At 41.0% G+C, this 22,898-nt stretch overlaps 1 protein-coding gene across 1 annotated transcript; it reads right to left on the bottom strand.

Annotated features, from left to right (window-relative positions):
- Positions 1–10,382: 10,382 nt before the first annotated feature.
- CD5L (CD5 molecule like) lies at positions 10,383–20,370 on the bottom strand. The gene is made up of 6 exons (XM_001116945.5): positions 20,236–20,370; positions 17,940–17,966; positions 14,669–14,989; positions 13,241–13,582; positions 12,033–12,353; positions 10,383–10,810 (listed from the first exon to the last, which is right to left on the bottom strand). The coding sequence occupies exons 1-6, from the start codon at positions 20,261–20,263 to the stop codon at positions 10,806–10,808; spliced, it is 1,044 nt and encodes a 347-aa protein (XP_001116945.3). The 5' UTR covers positions 20,264–20,370; the 3' UTR covers positions 10,383–10,805.
- Positions 20,371–22,898: the final 2,528 nt, after the last annotated feature.

Here is a 22,898-nt window from a genome sequence, read left to right as displayed (position 1 = left end):
TCTGGGATTTGTAAAATTGCCCCTCTTTTCCCTCAAAATCAGGGTACTACCTGTAATCTCTCCCATTGCTACCTTTAGCACATTAGGACTACCAGTTCTAGGCAAGTGAAGCCTAGATTAGGGATTGGAGGAGAACAAACTATCTTAATTTTCAACATTTCTTAAATCCGTGAGTGTCTAGGATTAAGAATAACTAGAACACGTGGAAAGTAACCTATTAGGGGAAAGATGCTATCAGGCAATGATGTCTAAGTCCAGGTACCCAGTTCAACGAGTATGACTGAGAAAAGAAACTAGTCAGTGATACGCAAAACTAGAGGGAAAAGGGAGCAATGTTGGTAACCAGGCTAACAGCGAAATTGCTAAAAACAAATAGGTATCCCATAGATTTATTTATTGGCTTGGGAAAGCCTGTGTGGGGATACGCTTGCTTAGTGTAAAGTTTCAGGATCAATGCAAAAAATTCTCCTGAAAGAGAATGTAGAGCCCTCTAAATCCAGGGTGTAAAGTTGTTTTTGCATACACCGTGCTGTTTCATCTCTCTCTTTTTCTTTTAATCTGTTGGGTTTTTAATGTTTTAATTGACACATTGTAATTGTACGTATTTATGGGGCACAATTTGACGCTGTAGTATAATACATATATATGTTGCACAGTGATGATCAAATCAGGGTGGTTGGCATATCCATTGGCTTGTGCAGTTTTCATTTCTATGTGGTAAAAACATTCAAAGCCTCTTTCCTAGCTATTTTGTAATATATAATATCTTACTATTAACCATAGTCACCCTGCTGTGCAATAAAACACCAAACGTTATTCCTCCTATCGAATTGTCACCTTGTACCCGTTGACCAATCTTTCTCTCTCTTCCCTCCCCATTCCCTCCTCAGTGTCTGATAAATGTTATTCTATGCTATACCTCCGTAATATCAACTTCTTATTTTTTTCAGATTCCACATATAAGTAAGGTCATGTGGTATTTGTCTTTCTGTGTCTGGCTTAGTTCACTTAATATGATGTCCTCCAGGTTCATTCATGTTGTCACAAATGACAGGATTTCATTTTGTATGGCTGAATGGTATTCCGTTGCATATACACACACCACATTTTCTTTATGGATTCATCTGTTGTTGGGGCCTTAGGTTGATTCACATTACATCTCTTCCTGTGTGTCCTGCTCCAGTGCCTTCACAAGCTGTTCAGATTAAAATGTGTTTCCTCCTCCACAGATGTAGAGGCTGTAACATTATTTGTTAAGCTCTCTCACACTTCTGTTTTTATAATGTGATAGTTCATGCATGCACACAAAAAAGTAACATGAATATAAATTGTGAAATACTATGATGAAATGAAAAACCATGAGCCTATCCCCAGACTGTTTAAGAACCTGAACATAACTAATATGATAGTATTGCATCTATTTCAGTGTGACTTTTCTAATCCACTCCTTGTGTACTCTCCAGAAGTAACTACCACTCTCAATATTTTGTTTATAGTTCTCTTTCTTAAAAATCAGCTTATTGAATTATAATTAATACACATGGAAATGAACCCATCATAAGCATATAATTCAATGATTTTTGACAAACATACACACTGATGTAAATGCAGTCACTGTTATGATCTAGAACATTTCCATCATCGCAACAGGTTTCCTTGTGTGCCTTCCCAGTCACCCCAAACCTCCCAGAACTAGGTAACTCTCCATCTGCTTTCTATAGATTTGATTTGCCTTTTCTAGAATTTCCTATAAACTGAAACATATAATATTTACTCTTTTGTTTCTAAGTTCTTTCCTTTGGCATAACATTTTTGAGATTCATCCATGTAGTATGAATAAAGCTGCTATAAACACTCATGTACAAAATTTTGGGTAAATATTCCAGTGTGGAATTATTGAGTGAGAATATGCTTATCTTTTCAATAAACTTAAATTACTTCCTTATGTGGTTTTTGCTATTTTACATTCCCACCAGCAGTCTGAATTCCAGTTTCTCCATATCCTCTCCAACTTCTTTTTTAAAGCCAATTCAATGCATGTGTAGAGATATCTTATGAGTTTAATTTGCATCTTTTGGCGGCCAATAAAGCTAAACATTTCTCATATGTTTATTAGCCCTTTGTATATTTTCTTCCTTGAAATGTCTCTTCATATTATTCTCCTATTTATTCATAAGGCTGCTTCTCCAATTTTTGTCAAAAAACAAAAACAGAAAAAAGATCAGAATTATCTAATTTTGGTAAAGCCCAATTAATCATTTTTTTCTCATATGGCTAATGCTTTTTTTTTTTTTTTTTTGAGACAGGGTCTCACTTTGTGACCCAGGCTGGAGTGCAGTGGTATGATCATGTCTCACTACAGCCTCAACCTGCCAGGCTCAAGTGATCCTCCCGCCTTAGCCTTCTGAGTGGCTTGGACTACAGGAGCGCACTATCATACCCAACTAATTTTTTAATTATTATCTTTAATAGAGACAACATTGTGTGTAGTAAAGACAAATCTATATCCAGAGTAAGAGTCTATTCCAGTAAGGACAAAACACTACCCCTTCCATGATGGAAGTGGTCCCATGTAGTCAACCTGCCACCTGGTAACTGGCTGATTACTCCGGGAAGTAGTGCCATATTAGGGACTCAGCGTGGTCTCCACTGCTGGCATATTAAGCACTCCAAGGTGGCTGTAGCCAGGTTGCCCTTGGACAGTGCAAGCTCATGATGCTGAGCCCCTGCATTAACTCCATCTTTCCACCATGGCCACTTTGTTCATGAGCCATTGGGCCACAACAGGGTTGGCTGGAAGAAGGGGGCTGACCCACTTCCACAGAATGCGTCATTTTATCCACTTGATGATTAAAGTCCTCCTCTGCTGAGGTCACCCTTTGGTGAGCATTTACATGGAACCCAAATATCTTCACATTTATTTTGTTCATTCAAAGAGGTCTATCTACATATCCCATCTCCAAATTTCCTTATTCACCAAATTTCCAGTCATCTTTCTTTCAAGTCTCTGACCATCCAGCCAAACTTGCCCACAGCCCATGAATTTCTGTAGCGTTGCACTTCAGGTCATCTCTCCTTCCAAGTAAAGTACACAACCACGTGCACTGCTTTAAGTTTTGCTGACTGAAGATTTTTTTTTCACCACTGTCTTTTAGGAATGTCTCAGGAATGTGCTACAGCTGTCCACTTTCACGTGGTGACTGCATATTATGTAGAACCATCTATAAATCAGGCCAGAGAGTCTTCTCTTCCTCTGTCAACTGATTGGAGGGAACTCCCCATGAAGCCACAGGTACAGGCTGGGAGAGAGAAGGCAGTGTAGCAGGAGTAGAGATTGTGGATATTTTAACTGCCTCTTCATGTAATATCACTGAGGTACAAGGCCCCTAAATTATTTTCAGATTTATTTCCCACCCTCTGAAACAAAAATGTCTTACCAATAAGTCTAGAGCAGCTGCTACTTCTCACACATTAGATTCAATCAGCATAATGTCATCAATGTAATGGACCAGTGTTATATCTTGTGGAAGAGGCAGACACTCAAAATCTCTGTGAAGTATGTCATGATATAGGGCTGGAAAATTGAAATGCTACTGAGGTAGGACAGTGACAATGTAGTGCTAGCCTTGCCAGCTGGAAGCAAAATGCTTCTGGTGAGCCCTATTGACAGAGATGGAGAAAGGGGCATTTTCCAGATCAGTAGCTATATGCCAGGTATGAGGGGATGTGTTAATTTGCTTAAGCAACGAAACCGTATCTGGTACAACAGCTGCAATTCATGTCACCTCATGGTTAAGCTTATGATAATCCACTGGCATTCTCTAGGACCCATCTGTCTTCTGCACAGGCCAAATAGGTGAGTTAAACAGAATTGTTGTAGGAATCACTACCCCTGCATCCTTAATGGTGTCACTAATCTCTGCAATTCTTCCAAGGATGCAGTCTTGTTTTTAGCTTACTATTTTTCTAGGTGGAGGCAGTACTATTGGATTCTACTTGGACTTTACCATCACAGTAGCTTCATTCCACAGGTCAGAGAAACAATGTAGGGTCTTTGTCAGCTGCTGAGTATACCTATTCCAATTATGTATTCCGGAACTGGGGTTATAACCACAGGATGGGTTCAGGGACCCATTGGACCCAATGTGAGGCAGACCTCAGCTAAAATTCCATTGATCACCTGAACTTCATAAGCTCCTACTCTGACTTCTGGAGCACAATTATGTTTTGGGTCTTCTTTATTCAGAATGAATTAGGGCCAGAATCCAATAGTCCCCAAGAAGTCTGATTATTCTCTTTTCCCCGGTGCACAATTATCCTGGAAAAAGGCTATAGGTCCCTTTGGAGAGGCTTTAGAGAAAGATTACTAACAAATTTTTGGTATTGTACTGGTGTTCTTCCTCAAAGGGACCTGCCCTTTCCTTCGTTCAGGAGGTTCTAGCTTTGTAAATTGGCTCGACTCTAGAAATTGATTGAGGACTGTGACTCTCTGTTTCTATGATTTAGGTTAGACTGTTGTTTGCTTGACCTAAAATGTTTCTGTTTATATAGAACAAGTAAGAAATTAGTAGGCTTCCTGTCTATTTCAATTCCAGAAACACATGATGATCTAGTCAGTGTCATAGGTTTCTGTGAGTCAGATTATTCTGATGGTTGCTTTGACTTTGTTGTACACTTTGGTAACCACACCTACATAGCCTTTGGCAGTTGAATGCTATCACTTGGCCCCTGCCATCCTGGGATCCAATTGCTCCTATTGCATTTTGATTCCCAATTCAGTGACTGCAATTTCCACTGCAAGGCCAACCTACAGAGAAGAGTGATGACCATTTTTCAGATGCCAGGGCTCCCCTCGGAAATTTATTTCTCACAGCTAATGATAAAATGTATGTCTTCCGAACCATTCTAGTATGTGTAAGTAGGTCTTAAATGATAAAACCTCTTTAACAGTCCACTTTCCCTAAGTCATTGAATCTCTTCTTCTACATTAATCCAAGGCAGTGTGTGCTGCCTCACTCTTTGTGGGCCACCTTTTGTTCCATGTTTTGTCCTACTAACCAAACAAACTGCGAGAGCCCTTTTCACCTTCCTGAGCTGCAAGATTAAAGAATGAATATATACTTTGTAAGCCCATATCAATAAATTATGCCTAATCAAACTTAGGTTCCTTTCATCATTATCTTATACCTTTAGTATTCATTCCCACATGTGTTCCCTAGATTTCTGTCTGTTTGAATTAGAAAAACTCAAGCAGTTCTTTTGGAGTGTAGTGTGACTTCCTCATGGGTCAAAATTTATATTCACCTTTAGAGGCCTGTTGCAATGTGAGTATAGTTATAGATCTACAATCAAAGAAAAGTGGTAGGAGTGAAGGAGTGGGTCCTGAGGAGAATCAACATTGTCTTTTATGACTCTGGGGAGGCCATACAGTTTCCTCAGGCAATGCAAGTTTAGTCCCTCAGATGGAACAGAGAGGCCAGTACCTCTGGGTGTGGATACCACTCTGCCAGGTGTGGTTAGGCTCCCTTAGAGTTTTCTCACACATCCCCATCCTAACTTACAGGATCTCATTATTTCCCAATCAATGCCTGCACTTTAATGGTAGATATGCTGAAGTTCCAGGGGGTTAAATTGTTTTGTAGTTTAGCCAGTTGCACAATTAAAATCCAGCATTTGATTTTCAGTAATCTCAACTCTGTAGCTACAGGAGATAAGGGTCTCCCTTCAGAGCGCATATAAAAGTTTTCAGGTGACTAATGTGGTAATTGAGCTGTGAATTCAAATCCCTGAGCTCATCTTTTTCTTTCACCACTTTGTCCAGTAGTATTAAGAGTAACCAGCTAATCTCATTGCATTTGTTAGTTTTCCAAAAATGTTTGAAAGTATCATAAACATAGTCACTCAGCTTCTTGCTTCTTATGAGTGGTTGATTTGGAATATCTAATGTGTAAATTTTTGTATCTTTATTACCAATTCAAGCCATGAACAAACAGTGCTATCTTTATTATTGTAAATAAAGTTACCAGGATTTTTATATCTAATCAGATTATACAGCCAATTTTAGAAACCCCATAACCAATTCAGAAAATTTATCCTTAAAATTCCATTCCTCTAGAATCTCTTTCAGTACCAAAATCTGTATTTTGTCAGAGTTCTTCACAGAAACAGAACAAATGGGGTGTGTGTGTGTGTGTGTGTATGTGTGTGTTACAATTTATTTAACATTGGTACATACAATTATGGAAGCTGGGAATCTGCTGTGTGTAATGTGGAGACACAAGAAAGGTGGTGGTGTAGTTCCAGACTATGTCTGATGGCCTGAGAACTAGACCTGATGTAAGTTCTGATCCAACTGTGAAGGCCTGAGAATCAGGGGCACCAAGTATAAGCCCCAGTCCAAGGGCAGAATAAGATCAATGTTCATCTCATGCAGTCATGTAGACAGTAAATGCTCCCTTCTTCTGTGTTTTTCTTCTATTCAGGCACTCAGCAGATTAAATGATGCTGACCTACACTAGTAAATGCAACATGCTTTACACAATCTACTGATACAAATACTAACTCATCTGGAAACATCTTCACAGACACACCTAAAAATAATGTTTAACCAAATATATGGACACCCCATGACTCCGTGAAATGAACGTACAGAATTAATCATCACAGGTAGTTTCAGGGAAAGTATTAAGGAGGAGAAAAATAACCAAGACAGAGCCCAACCAGAGGTATCTGGGTAGGCAGCATAAGGTGGGGTCCAGAGGCAAGCATAACTTAGTTGCAAATTCCCATAGTAGAATAGTTAAAAGTGCCATTATCACTTCTAGTTTATTATCATTGCAACTTTATTAGCTCTTCCTCATGTTCCATTTTTTTCTAGAACCCAGAAGAAGGTTTATATTTGGCTTCTGCCTCAACCATTTCACAGTATAACTCAAATTAACCTTTGATGGAGGAAGGGAAAAAATGAAGAGTAAGTGGAGGAGGAGTGATTGAGTGGTTCTGGGTTCTATGTGGAGCAACAACTTAAGTCTCATTTCCTTGCAATGCCCTAGGAAGACAGTGGGACCTCAGAGGGGAGTACCTCTAGGGTGCATCTAGAAAATGTAGACTCCATGGTGTCAAACCCAATAGTCAATTCATCTTACTTGGTCCAACAACGCAGTCAATACATATCTCCTTGTTGAAACACTTTCTTCATTTGGTTTAAATATACCAGTCTCATGCTTACTCCTACTTCACTGTCTTCTACACCTGTGATGGACAGGTCTTATGCATGCTGACAGCTTCCCTACTCAAGTGTCCGTGTGTCTTAGCTTTTCTACCTGTAATTTTCAGTGTTACTCAGGAGTTCACTCAGCCCATACACAAGGTTTAACACCAGCAGGAGCAACTCTCAATCAATGGGATATGAGATTTGGTAGATAAATACTTCAGCTTACTCATTCCTTGATGAGAATATTTTGAAATAATTTTTACACAGTGCCTCAGAAGACCCCCAGTGAGATGGAGACTCAGTTGCCCCTAGCAGTAACCAACTTATTAATGCTCACTTTATTGGATTTTATTTCTTTCCTACTAACCTTCCTCAGTCTCTCACAAGTGTTTCCTGAAATTATGACCTAATAAAAAATCTGCACCTAAATCCTCGTTTCAAGGCAATCCAAGCTAAATGTTGGATTAAATGTGGGTTCTCTGAGGCTCTGTTCTTGGATCTCCTCTCCTTTTTTGTCTCACTCATTTTCTTGGGACTGAAATCCTTTAGTCTAATGGCTTTGAATACTATGTATGTGCAATGGTTTCCCAGATTATGTATCCAAGCCCAGACCACTCCTCTAAACTTTTATCTCCACATGGAGATCTAATAGGTATCAGACTTAACATGTCTAAACAGAGCTTCTGATAGCTCCTCTCCAAAAACTCTGCTCCTCTGGAAGATTTACCACAATTGAGTAAATCTGATGCATTAGAGGAAAGGAGAGAAAGCCCATGTGGAGGGAATGTGTTGTTAGAGGACAAGAGTAGCATGAGATGAGGTTGGAGGAGTAGGCAAGGACCAGATCACGCACAGGCATTTAAGTCAAAGTAAGAAGTTTACATTTAACTCGTGTGCAATGAGAAGCTCTCAAAGGCCCTTTAGCAGGGTTATAACCTGATTTAAATTACGTTTTAACAGAGAAATGAGACATTGAGAATAATTGAAAGTTCATCAGGTAACAAAGTCGAAGAGGGCTTTTCCAACAGAGGAAACAGGAAGCATGAATCACTATCAGTTCTGATTTGCCTATCTTCTATAAACCACCTTCACTAGACCTTTAATTGATCTGTGTTTTAATGCGGAGGCCATGAGCTTTAAATGTCACCTTTGTAAAAGAATTATTGGGCATTTATACAACCAGGTCCACACAAAAGTAATATCTTGGAGTAATAGAAATAGAAATAGGCCTGTGTTTATAGCCCCTGGTCCTTATCTTTTCAGATCCATAAACATGATTTTACAAATGCAATGAGAGTCTATTCATTAGTAATAACTAGGTTTAGCTACTCAGCCTTACAAAAAATTAATGAATTATCATTTTATGAATTTAAAATAAATATATTATCTGGGGTTCTTTTGGTTGGAAGTACAAAAGCCAACATAAGTCAACCAAAAACTTCAAAAAAATTATTATGTACAATACAGAAGTTTGTCACAGAACCCAAGGCCAGAATGCCATTTGACCCCAGGAAGAGACAAAAATGAGAAATCAAAAATACTTTCTGGGTTTTCTGTGTGTTTCATCTATGTTCCCCTCTGAGCATCTGTTTCATTCTTACTCATATATCTCTGAGGAAGGGCTTCCTCTGATTCTCTGATCCATGTGGTAGAGCATTTTCTTCCCTTCTCTGAAGCTAGGTTTCTCTACCTATTTTCCTCTGCTAGCTTTTAAATATTTATTAAACAAATTGAACTACAATGGAACCACGGGTTAGAATACAGAGACACACTCCAGTGTCATTAGCAGTCATGGGATCCCATAGCCGGTATTCAAGAGTCTAGCTCTTTCTGTAGGCAATCTGTCTTACATTTCCTATCTGAATAATGCAGAGTAAACATGACAAGCATGCCCTGAACCTAATGAATGGACAAGTCTGTCAGCAAATAATATCAGTTCCGTGCATTTCCTTAGGGACTTTTTTTTCAGAGGACCCAGTTATTCCACCATTTCAGCTTTACAATGTCAGAAATTCATTCTCTCTTCAGTGTTTTTTCATCCTTCATTAAAATCTAGTGCCTTAAGAATGAATCCTCTAGGACAGGTAGTGACTTAGGGAATCACAGTTTTGCCTCCGGACTCCCAGCCAAGTGTTGGGCTCTCTCCCTCCCATTCTCCTCCCGTCCCACTGCACCCCTCCTCCTACTCTCTGTCTTTCCTTGACTGTTGAACTGTTTTGACAGAGTTAATTGAGTAAGGAGCCAGAGACCAGTGTGATCTGGGTTAGAAACATAAACACATTGGTTAGAAGAAAAAGCAAAAAAATGTCAGATACAGGCATGGCATTAGAGTTGGCTTATCAGAGATGTGTTAGCCTGAAGTGCAGGAGCAGCAGAACTGACTTTGGGAACACAGGCTGGAGCAGAAATAGACTGGGAGACAGTTCCACACCCAGAGGACAGCTTTTTACGCATATGGTTGTATTTGCTGGAAAGTTCTCTTCTACTTAACCCTGTATGGGAGACTGCTGTGGAGAATCTGACACAGCTGCTTCTCCATGTGCAGAAAGAGCATATCACACAGAGAAGCAACTGTTGAGACTGTGAAATCTGATTTATTAGATAAGTGTCAATGTGTAAATGTAGCCATATAATAAGTACTCAGTCTAGCCTCAGAATCTAAAGTTGTCAATTTTTACAATCAAATCTTGATTCTCTTATTTCTGTCTTGCCTCAAGCTTACAGGCCCCAAAGACTCAGTTGATAAAGTGAAAATGATATTTTTCACTTTGCTTGGCATAAGACACAACTTTATCCCTCCCTGACCTCTTTCTGCCTCTTTCTTGACCTTTTCCCAGTAACCAATTATTTTTATTTGAATAAAGTAAAATGTATCTTTGACATCCCTCTCATTAAACATCAACCATATTGGCAGGTTGTACAGGGATGGACAACAAAGATTTTTACTGGGGCAATCAGAGGATGAAACATCATTTTTTAAGTGTCATGAAAAGGTCTAGGATTATAGGACACTGCTCTGCTCCTGAAAGAATTGTGTACTTACACTAAGAAGTAACAGAATAGTGAAGTGTTGCTATTATGATCACCTGAAACTTTAGGAGAAAAAAAAGTAGTTCAATCAAAAGAATTCTAAGCTTTCCCCCAAGTTTCAAGAAAATGTCTACCCACATTTTCCTTCAAATGTTCCTTTCATTGTTTCATTTCTTTAATGTTGTTTGCAGACATAGATCTTGCCTTAGTAATGGTCTGCACATTCGGTCAAAGTGACAGGTCTGAGGATTCCAGGCAGCTTGGGAAGAGGCATGAAAGGCCAGAACCAACGTCAAGGGGTCAGAAGTGAGCACAGGACACGTGGAAGCTCATCTTCCCCAGCAAGAGGGAACTCAACAGCTCACATCTACAGGCAGCAATGGGGGCTGCTTGTCCCTGAGAACAAGGCATAAGCCCAGTATTCAGACTCCTGAGGGGATGAGGGAGTAGTGGCTCAAGCCTGAGCCCCAGAATGAGTACAAGGATAATCAGGGCTCAGGAGAACAAGCAGAGGGCAGGCAGGGCTAGTGGGGCCAGGTCAAGCATCAAGAACACCAGGATGTTATCCTGTAAAGAGAAGAGGAAAATGCAGTAAGGATGGGTATAAAGGCCAGGAAGGAATTATTCACTTGAAACTCACATTAGCTAAGGGAGAAGTCTGGGGCTCAACACAGGAAAAAGAGCTAAGCTATGTACAGATCCCACACTGATGTGAGCCAGGCCAGAACCTGGTGCAGTATCCCAGGGACTTACTCAGCTAGCTCCATGGGAGTCACAAACAGTACTGATATCTATTAACATATCTTATCCTCAAATAATCACAAAGTCTTTGAGGTAAACTGGACAAGCGTCTTTCTATTTTACCCATGAAAACACTTAGGTTCAGAGGAGTTAAGTGATTAACATTACACAGCTTCAAAGTAGCAGCAGCAGGGTCAAACCCTAGCCTCCTACAGCTAAATTTATTCATCTCTGGGCACTAACTGCTTCCCATATTCCTTGATCAACTATCAGTTCTTATCTAGTTCCAGAGTCAGTGGTTTAACCAAGTAGCCCCACATGGATTACACAATGAGGCTTCAGACCCGAGGCTCTTTTGAGTCAGCCACCCAGGGGCTGCACTTGCATTTTTTAACCAAATTGGGACAGGGCTTCTTCCTTCAATCCCCTGAAGAAGTCTATAGTTCAGGGCTGGTATTGTGGTCTCTCTGATAAGACTCTCTCATGGGCATTCTCAAAAAGCCCCCTACCATAGTTCCACTCTCACAGACCAATTTAAAATCTAGGAGTGATGGCAAATAGAATGAGGTAGAACCATCTTTCATAGTTTAACTTAGAGTTTCAAGGTTAGGGTCATCTAAGAGAATAACCTTGGGTTGAGAGTAAAGACTGTTTATTATGGTTCTGCTATATGATTTGAAAGCAATTTTAATGATTTTGAAGAGTTGCTTAGTTTCTCCAACTTTCACTTCATGTTTAATATAAAGACATTGATCAAATAATTTTCAGAACACCTCTCGTTTTTACATTCAATACCTGTATATTCTTACAATCAATACCTGCATAGTGTCAGCCCTACCTCTACCCACCAGCCCCAGGAATAAAACCTACCACAGGACCTGAACTTCCAGCCATATCCCTGGAAGTACTTACAGAGCAGGTGATGACTATGAGCAGCTTCATGGCGCTTGTGGAGATACCCTTTTCCCCAGAGTACACCCCCATCATTTCCTCTTCCTTTATCATCCTCCTTGCCAGCCCTTGTGAACTCTCCATCTGTAGGACTTACCTGAGCAGATGACAGCCACATCTTCCTGGTGGGTGCAGTCATGATATCCCCAAAATCTGTGCTGGCACTGCTCCAGGGACTGCTCCTCTCCTAAGCAACGAACATTATCCAGCCAGATGTGGCCAACCCCAGGGCCATAGCTTTTCCGGTCTTTGAAGGACGGGGAGAGGGACTTCCCACAGTCCAGTTGCTTGCATACCACCTGGTCCTCCTTTTCTCCCCAATTATCATCACAGACAGAGCCCCATACGCCCTTGTGCAGCACCTCCAGTCGCCCAGAGCAGAGCTTGTCTCCTCCTACTAGTCTCAAGTCAAAGGGATCTGCAGGATGGGGGAGGAAGTCAGGGGTTGGAGACAGGAAGGGAAAGGAGAAAAAATAAATCATTTATTTTTAAAATTTTTTCATTTTGTATTCTTTGTTTGTTTGTTTTGAGATATCATCTCACTCTGTTGCCCAGGCTGGAATGTAGTGGTGTGATCACTGCTCACTGCAGCCTCAACCTCGAGGGCCCTAGTGATCCTCCCACCTCAGCCTCCCAAGTACCTGGGACTACAGGTACATGCCACCAAGCTCAGTTTTTCTTTTTATTTTTTAGGAGACAGAGTTCTACATATGTTGCTCAGTCTAGTCTCAAACTCTTGGGCTCAAGTGCTCCTCCCACCTTGGCTTCCCAAAGTGCTGGTATTATAGGTGTGAGCCACTGCAACTGGCCAAGAAGATCATCTACATCCTCACCACCCCCATAAGCACATTTGAAACTCTCCACCTGTATTTCTGTGATTAGAGCTCCTTCTCTCGCTCTCCATCAGGTTCTAACCCCTGTTGTCCAGGTCGGCTTCCCTCACAAGGATCTTTTCACTTCCCCATCTATTTTATAAATCTAATATTTATAAATGACATTCTAATAAGTTTTAAAAATTGAAGAACTTAACAGATATATAGAAAGATGTACCTTGTTCTTACAATATAGAATTCAAAATAATAAGAGTTCATATTAATATAGTGCTTAATATTTAAAGCGTTTTCAGGTACAAAATTGGGTATCATTATATCCATTTCAAAAACAAAGGAATTAGCTATCTGTCCAATTAAATAAGTTTGCAATGGTCCTTTGGTGCATGAGTAGCTCTTTGTAAATACTGTTTGAATGAGATTCCACATAATTAAATCCATGAATAAACCTAGTCTCTGGATGCACAGGCATTACCTTCACATTCGACCCACGTGTCTTCATCATGGATGCAGGTGCTCTTCCCCCAAGGCCCAGAAGGGCAATCCTGAAGGGTTGCTTCTCGTCCTGAGCATGACATCTGGCTCAGCCAGATGGATCTTTGGCCCTGGGCAGGCTTGTTGCAGCGTTTTTGAGTCAGTACAGCCCTCCCACATCCCAGCTGCCGGCACACCACCTTTGCGGCCCGGAGGCTCCAGCCAGTCTGGCACACACTATACCACCGGTTCTGGTGCTTCACTTCCACGCGTCCCTTGCAATGCCCAGGGCCATCAGCCAGCCTGACATTCTCTGGGACTGGGGATAAAGGGCTCTCTGGGTCTGAAGGGAAAGAAAGAGAGTGTGTCTGTTCCCTGCCAGAACATGGTCTTCTCAGTAAAGGGGGCCCAATGGACACATCTCTCAGTTCTTGATGTTTAGTACAAGGCATGCTAAAGTGCTTAACACTGCCTCATAGATGCCTGCTGAAAGAATGAATAAGGGAATTAATGAAGAAAATGTAATTTCCAAATTCCAAGTTGAATCATTATCATTTCTGTAGCATTTTAGTTTTTCAAATTGTTTTCACATTCAACTTGTCATTTGATCCTCACAAGAGATCTTGTATAGACTTTTAAAAATAAATTCAATAACATACAAGATATGTCCAACACCAAATGCCTTTTGGTTCACTGTTGGCGTTGCAAACTAAATGTATCAGATTAGTGCTCCCAACCCTCAATCTTTCTAAAAAATAGGACTGAGTCTTCAATGTCAAGGCAAAAGGTGACTGTTTCTCTAGAAACAAATTATGTGGGGAGACAAAGAAAGAGGAGTCATGGACTAGCTCCTCAGTCACATCACTGTCTAATGAACAAAAGAGAAGAGACTATTCATACATAGAAAGCAAGTATACGGGGGGAAGTAAAGGAACACAGACCTGTTTGTCTATATATCTTTCTATCATCTATCCACCTATTAGATTGTGTTAGTTTCCTATGAGTATTTCCTATCTACCTGACTAGAAGATAAACTCCTGGAAAATTGAGACTATTTTTTAAAAAGCATACATTGTACTTTGTGAGCTCATTTCTTTCCCCATAACTCCATGCCCAGCTCCAGATACAGGATACTCTATTCAACAAATGTTTAGTGGTGTGTATGTTGGCATGTGTGTAAACAAGAGAAACAAGTTCTCGTATAGATTGAAACTAAGATAAAAGTATTTGGTCAATCAAGTAGAAATAGCAGTTCCAGGTGAAGATATTGTTTATCTCCAGCACTGACAATTGGGAAAGTATGAAATGTGGGGGGTGAGGGGCCAATTAGCCATTGTATGAAAGTCTATGGTGGGGAGTGAAGACAAACAAGAGTGGCCATGAGGGGTATGGCAGCTGGCAAGTGGTCCGGGGCCCCTGCCATACTCACTCTCACACAATGCCCCAGCATCTTCATTATGTAAACAATTGTAAGCTTCTTCTTGCTCACATTGAGCCAGTGTATCTTCTGTTCCTGTGCAACTGACCTCTTGGATGAAGACCTTTTGCTCGTTTTCTGCTGGTGGCTCATATAAAATACCACTGGGGGTTCCGTTGGCCGCTCCACAGCCCAGCTCCCGGCACACCACAGCCACATCCTTAATGTCCCAGCCGTCATCACACACGGTGCCCCACTGGCCATTCTGTCTCACCTCCACCCGCCCTTCACAGCGGTGGAGGCCCCCCACCAACCGCACTCCAGGTGGAGACGCTACAAAGAGACAGGTTGTTAGCTAGAGGCCTGAGAGGAGCTCAGAGGGTCCTTAGGCATGTACTCAGTCAATCTGGGACTCTTCCACCATTCAAATGGTGTAGAGTGTTGAGGAACTAGAAATGAGGGATCAGAAGAAAAGGTGAGGAAGAGGAGCTTCAGAACTCCATCTCTGAGTTCTGGTTCTGCTATAGCCTTAATGGTACCCTGCCAAGAAACTCTACTTCAAGATACCTGGACATGACTGCTGGCATTTTCAGATTGAAGATTAAAGAAAAGAGGTTGGTTGAAGATCCAGCAGAGTTTTAGATTCTCTGGAGGTCAGAATCAGAAGGACCTAAAGAGATCATAAAGTCCACCCCATTATTTCACAGATGAGGAAAATCATGCTCATGAAAGTGGTGGTCTGATGGCTACATCGTCCAAAAGAGGAAGCCCCAGGCCCGAACAGAGCTGTAAAGAGAATATCTGTTGTGTTTTTCTCCTTCTTGACTCTGTCTCTCTCCATGGCAGCCAGATTGAGGCAGAGTGTCTATAATTCAGGCTGAACAACCTAACTATCTCTCACTCTCAGTGGCCAATCCATGCCCATCCTTGCTGCTTCCTATGAAATTGTTCCTTGTTCGAGTGCCCACCTCAGAAGAAATACAGAGCACTGGGAAAGGGAAGAGTCAGAGTCTCAGAGCCCCAAGAGTTTGATCTAATTCTAGGGACTAGCAGCACAAGAGAGGATCCATGGAACCTCCAGATAAGTTGTGAGAAATCTAGGACTTGGTTCAGTTTCATGACTAGAACTCTGGCAGTAGAAAAGACTAACAGAAGTGGGGTGCGATGGCTCATGCCTGTAATCCTAGCACTTTGAGAGGCTGACTCAAGTGGCTCACTTGAGGTCAGGAGTTTAAAACCAGCTTGGACAACATGGTGAAACCCTGTCTCTACCAAAAAAATAAATAAATAAATAAATACAAAAATTAGCCAGAAATTGCTTGAACCCAGGAGTTGGAGGTTGTAGTGAGCCGAGATCATGCCACTGCACTCCAGCCTGGGCAACAGCGACACTCCGTCTTGAAAAAAGAGAAAAAAAGAAAAGACTAACAGAAATTCTCTTCCTTCCACCAAGACATGCAAGGAGAGTAGAGATGGCTGTGTAGGGAGACCAGGGAAGAGCCTATTAGACAGCAAACACTTGTTAGGTGAGTACTATATTTCTGCTTTGTTTGTTTGTTTTTTAGTGAACTCAGAGAACAGTGATGAACAAGAGAGATAGCATTGCTGCCCTCAAGAAGCTTATATTATGCTTGGCAATCCCACCAAGCCTCTTGCAGCCTCAGAGCAATATGGCAGAGGCTGAATTTTCCATGTTTACATGGAGAGAGACAGTTAGCTGAGAGAGTTCTGGTGCACCAGGAGAGGTCACATTTGGACTGGAAGTCTATGGCCTATTGGAAGATGAACAGCTTAATAAGGGCCAACATGGTTCACATGGGATGAGCCAGATTGCATGCATGGATGGAACATGACTGCTGAGGACCAGATTTCCCACAGACTGCCTTGTCTCAACTGCACACAAACTCCCCAGAGTTTAGAATCAATCTAAGAGAAGTAGTTCAGTGAGAAAACTCTAATCTGGCTAATTTTAAACTACATCAGGAAGCTTATGTTTAGTTCATGCATTTGTTTCTTTGTTTCTTTCCTTTTCTCCCTTAAATTTTTTTGGGAAAAAAATATATAAAAATGGAGGCTATAGATAGCAATTAAAAGTTAACCATAAAAAAATAAGACTTTTATATAAACCATAAAAAACTAAGAAAAGTTTTCATTTCCGCACAACTGAGTTTAAGGCTCATAGATCTGGATAAAAATATAATTTAAGAGCAGTTACCCAAAAATGTTTTTTATCTTCATGAGTAGCATGAACCATAAATAATTTTGGGGTCATTGTATCTGAGATTAGAGTTTGGATTGGCATTTTTGCGTACTACAGGAAATACTAGCTATCAGGATTAACAGTATAATTTCTTTCCTTGCTGATTACAAAATTCTCAATTTTTAATCAGTTTTCATTTTCTATGGGGTAGAAGACTAAAATAGCCAAGGGAAAGAAGAAATAAATTTAAAAAACCAAAAAACAAAAAATAAATAAACAAGAAATTCAGAGAAAGAAGAAATAAATTAAAAAACAAATTTTTTTTAAAACAAGAAATTCAGCTTGATGAAACAGAAGGACTGAGAAAAGAATAATCTGAATGTCCAGATGAGAACCCAGGAAGGTTGCATCCATCAGGGTATAGAATTCTTCATACCAATAGCAATGTTTCTGGCTGCCCCTCTCTGGTAAAGTCTCTATGATTAAGCAGAAAGGGAGAGTGGAGGGATAATATACAAGAAACTGCTAATCCACAACCCGTAGCCTCCCCTTCTATAAACTCACTCTCTCTGTGCACCCTTTCCTTGGGTTTATAATTAGTGCATTACCCAAAGACTGCCTGAGCAGGAAATCCAGCCTATACTCTGCTGGTCAAGCTATGTGCTGCAAGCAACAATACATTTCTAATTCAAACAAAGATACCATTAAGCCTGGCAGGGGGACCTGGATATGCTGGAAACCAAACAGGAAGACACCGAAAGAAAGTTCATTTTTCAGGTATGCCCATAAGGCAGTGAAGTGCATTCTAGACCTGAAATGAACCTAGCTCTTACTTGGATGCTGGCCAAGTGGCCACAGAAACCAAGTGGGGAGAGGTGCCCTGCCAGAATAAACCACCCAAACCCTTCTAAATTCTGGAGGTGGAAATCTGCCCACACAAGACTGAGTGGGTGAGGTAGGAAGCCAGAAAGGAAGTACGCTGGGCCTGTTTTGAACCAGTCTTTCTCTGTGGCTCAAGAAACTTCAAAATTTCCCCTCTCCTGAGCTTGAAGCCTCCCTCTCAGAAACCCCCAAAAATCTTACCTAGGAATCCAGGTCTGGTGCAAATGGCTGGTGAAGAAAGAAGGAAATGAGTGAGGTCAATTTCCAAGACTTTATTCAAAGAACACGACTCTCTAGAAAGCCTTCACAGAACCGTGTGAGACAAGAGTGGTGGATGCAGCACCTCCAATGTCAGTCCTGTTGGGACCTTCTTCTGGGATGACCATCCTCCAAGGACACAGGGACACTGGCTAGAAATCACAGAGACCAATTCTACCACAGCTAACTGGTTCGGCCTGTTTCCTTCACACACAGTGGTGGATAGATTGGTTTCCTATTCTAGTCAATTAGATTGATTGGTTATTACTGCCTGAAGTAAAAGTGTGGTGATGCAGCCTCTTGACTCAATAAGAAAGAGTGCTGGAGGCCAGTGGGAAGATGCACTGGCTGGGGAAGATAAAGATGCCACGGTGCGCAGTGCAGAAAGTAGGGCAAAGGGGCAGGATATGCCTGTGTTCGTTGGCACAGCATTTAGACCAGGTAAGCAAACTCTTACTGTAAAAGGCCAGACAGTAATATTTTCAGTTTTGTGGGCCATATAGTGTCTGTTGCAACCAGTCAGCTCTGCCATTGTAGCCTGAGGACAGTCACATATATGTATGCAAATAAGGATGGCTATGCTACATTAAACCTTTATTTATTAGACACTGAAATTTAAATTTCTTGTCATTTTCATGCACCATACAATATGATTTTTCTTTTGTTTTTTTCCTACCATTTAAAATTATAAACCTCATTATCAGTTTGCAGGCTGTTTTAGTTGATTTAGATGAATAGCTCAGAAAGTAGCTCTATATGTAGTTCCAAACCTCCAGATTCCAGCACCAGCCTATCTTTAACACATGGGAGTTTCTTCCTATAGGATCTCTGTGTATTTGGACTCCTTTCTCCATAAGGTCCCTCCTAATGCTGCAGAGAGTCCTGAACCCTGTAACCTTCAGGAGTCCCTGAGGCCTATGCATTTTCAACTGCAAAACACCCACCTCCCCCATCTTATAGGATTTTTCGGAAGGAGCAAATATCTTTGGACCTCCAGCCTACAGTTTTTCAGGAAGATTCAAGTAGTTCAGTGGTTTACCCTGGAATATTTTCTTTTTTTGGTTTCCAAGTAACTTCTCATGACCCTCATTCCCTTAATCTTCAGAATGTGGCCACTCTCGGACTCAAGGAGGCCTTCTCTGCAACTGTCCAAAACTCAAGGTTATATTATACATAATGGGAAAAATTGCATAACCCCCACCCCAGCATGTGTACATGTGAAGGAAAGTGAGCATGGCAAGCCTGATATGCAGGTGCAAACGTGATATCGCCAGTAAGTGACTTGGACGCTCTGCAGTAGGGTGGGTAACTGCAGAAGGCATGGACCAGAAAGGCTTCATGAAGCAGGTGGAAGTGCAGATGAGCCTGGAAGACCCAGTAGTATATCCATGAGGGGCAGGACTAGCCGTTGAGTGGTGTGGGGGCTGTATGGATGTTTAAGATGTGGTCAGTCCCTTACATTGAACACAAAAGTGTCCAGCTGAGAGGCTTGCGTGGGCTTTGGTGATGCACTAGGTCAAGACATAAAAGTGGATGTGATTGATTAGTGTAGGGACTTACCAGGCCTTGTTAGATGCTTTATATTAGTTATCTTATAAAAAATACTGCTAAAAACCTCTGAGGAATGTAATCTTATCCTCACTTCATAGATGAGAGAGCAAGACTTCAGAGAGGTGTGGTAACCTACGAATTCATAAAGCTAAGAAATCAAAAAGGCAGGATTGAAAACCAGGTGTCTTTGGCTCCACAATCACCAGATTAACTAGGTTGATCTCTAGATTACTCTAAGCAATGAGAAACTGCAGAAAATTATATTTAAAAAAAACATTCTATGAAACACTTTTCAGAGGAAACCAGACAATATGATCAATGAAAGGTGATTGTCTTGCAGTTCTACTTCCTTTCCTGGCTCTACTTGCTGCTACCCAGTGCCCATTCATTTGTCTTCTTACTAATAGTACATTTAGGAACATTTATGTAAAAAGAGAAATGGGATAAACTATCATTACTTTGTCATTACAAATATAGGAAAATAGAAAAAAATCTGATAAAGTGAATTACAAATGTGTATGGATTAAGTGGCTTTTAAGGATTAGACTAGTTACCAAATGTAGAAAGGAAGGAGAAGCTCACCCTTGAAAAACATCCAAATCTGTTCCAGGTTTGCAGGGAGAAAGTTCTCCTAATCAAAGTTCCAGAAAACTCTGAAGCCTAAACCAGCAGGTGCAGAGATACTCACCAAGGATCAAGGAGAATAGCAGAGCCATGACCAAGGCAGCTGAAGATGATGAGCTGAAATTTAAGGCTGGAAGGAGGCCCCCAGGCAGCAATATTTAGTTTGAGCTGCAAGTATGTTAAGAGGAGGGACAAAGACGGGTCCTGAGTGTGGTCAAAGCATTATCAGATGATCAGAAACCAATAGACTCGGGAGGGAGAACTGACAGAGCTGGACTTGCTGAAATCAGCATGTTCCAGAGGAAGGGAGGTGGCCAGAACTGGCAGAAAATTGCTGAAAACAAAGCAGAAACAGGCTGTCATGACTTGGTTCTGCTGTAAGTCCAGCTCCAATCATCTCTGCTACAGCCCCTTTGTTATGTAAACAGAGGAAACATCTCCCACAAGGAAAGGCAGGTACCAAAAATATGGTCATCTCTCAGTAGAAGACAAGGCAGTACTTAGTCTCCAAGGATGGTTTGCAAGGGAAGTAAGCCAATTGTTATTCCTTTACCCAAGAGGGAAGTGTCTAGAAAATTTGGAAGCCAGAAGCCACAGGATAAGTGCAGAGTTGCCCTTGGAGGCATACCCCATAAACCATAATCCATGGTGCCAATTTCCACATATAGGCCTGACTTTATTGGCTTCAAACCAGCTTTCTCAGTACTAAGCAGAGGGTCCAATATACAGATTTGTTATTTTTCTATGCTTGTGCTGGTGTATGCCCATCTTTGGAAGCTGGATGGAAACAGATCCCTGAGGCGAGGGGCATCATAATCATTGAACTCAAGTTGTCTGTAAGTCGAAGACATTACGGACAGAGATTAAGCAGTAAGATCCCCTCAGGCCCCTCTGCCTTTTATATTATTAAGTATAACTATGCTTCATGAGCTATTCTACTCCAGATTGATCAAGCAATCAATTTTGTATGCTAACATAATCCCTACATTCCAAGCAGGGTAATTGTTCCTCTACAGTGAGACATTTTTGCTTCTTTGTAACATTCAGGTCACTCAGCGGAAATCTTGGTTCATTGTAGCATTCATTTTTATTCCTGTGTTTCTTCACTTACTTAATGTTGTATTCAAGGAAACGTTTTTAGCACTCATGAATGCCAGGCAGTACGTGAAGGAACAAGGGATAGTTTTGCACTGTAAAAGTATATGGTCTAGTAGTTGTGATAGCATGTGGAAACTGCTGTTAAGAGAGAAAAGTATAAGAAACTTTGGAGGCCAGGCAAGGTGGTTCATATTTGTAATCCCAGCACTTTGGGAGGCAGAAGTGGGAGGATTGCTTGAGCCCAGGAGTTTGAGGCTGCAGTGAGCTATGATCAGGCCACTGCACTTCAGCCTGAGTGATAAAATGAGACCCCATCTCTGGGAAAAAAAAAAAAAAAAGAAAGAAAGAAATGAAATGAAGCTTTGGAGGAAATGGTTACTCTGTTTGGAGCTAATCAGAGAAGACTTCACAGTAATGATGATACTTGAGCAGGGATTTAGGATGAGTTAAGTGGAGAATCTGAATAGGAAAATATTTTGCCATGCATATGCAGACAAGTGAAATAACATTACTTATTTAAGGAATCACAGGTAATTTGGAAAGCCTGGATTATAGCCTGCTTAGTGATCAGGGGCCAGGGGTTACTGATGTTGAAAGTAAAGACACTAGATGATATGCAAGCAGCAATATGAGCCAGAAAATTAAGGGTCTATTATGAATGGGTTTATAAATGCTAACTATTCATATCCTTCCCTCTCTAGATTCTGAAGTGACACAGTAATAGGGACAGAATTCAGAGAAGCTTCAAAATATCATATTTACTGTTGATGAAGCTACATTAGACTGCCACTGGGATCTAAGGTTCTATGCATTTACCTTCATTCTTCAGGAGCCAGATGTGCACAACTGAGTTTACCCTTGGAAAAAAAAAAAAAGACTTTGTGTAGCTTGAGGGAAGACAAACCTATTAGCAAACACAGGTTTCATAATTCAGAAATATATTTTCCCCATTCCATGTGGAAAATTGAGTGAAGGAAGAGGAGAAAAGAAAAAGAAAACTTTTCCTCCCAATATAGTATTTTATGAAGAGGCATGAGAACATGAAGAAAGGAAAAGGAAGCTTTTTAGCCAGGAAGGACATTATCCCACAGGACACAGGAAGTCACCAAAGGGTGTTACACATTTGAGGTATGTATTTTGGCTGCAGCACTGAGGAGGATATGGGATGGAGGAGACCAGTAATGGAACATTAAGATCCATTAAGAGATTACTGCGCCAGAGAGAGCAGAGGAGGACTTCAGTAGGAGGTAGAAGAACGTACCTGAAACCTACTGTGTTTGGAAGATAAAAGTTACTTAATATGAGCAAGGAGGCTGTATTGGCTGGAAGCTTCTAAAAAGTGGTAAAGGTCTGAAATAATCATTAAAAGGAAAGGGAGTCTGAAAAAAGACAACTAAACTATCTGTTTTCAGCATTGGGTAGAAAAACTTGCATTTGTAAGCAACATCCATGTGCCCAGTTGTGGGATCTTCTCAGGCTGCAGTCAGAAGGCTGATGTGAGAAGCCCATAAAGCCAGAGTTCAAGCTGAGGGACCCGCCCAACTGGTGCATGAGGCTTAAAGAAGACCAGGACATGGGCTGATGAAAAGTGAAAACAGAAATAAGTTCTGGGAAAGGGAACCTAAGTGA

This window comes from Macaca mulatta, chromosome 1 (genome assembly GCF_049350105.2).
Source record: "Macaca mulatta isolate MMU2019108-1 chromosome 1, T2T-MMU8v2.0, whole genome shotgun sequence".
Classification (NCBI taxonomy): domain Eukaryota; kingdom Metazoa; phylum Chordata; class Mammalia; order Primates; family Cercopithecidae; genus Macaca; species Macaca mulatta.
Note: the sequence above shows the minus strand (reverse complement) of the source record. Positions and strands in the feature narration are given on the sequence as shown.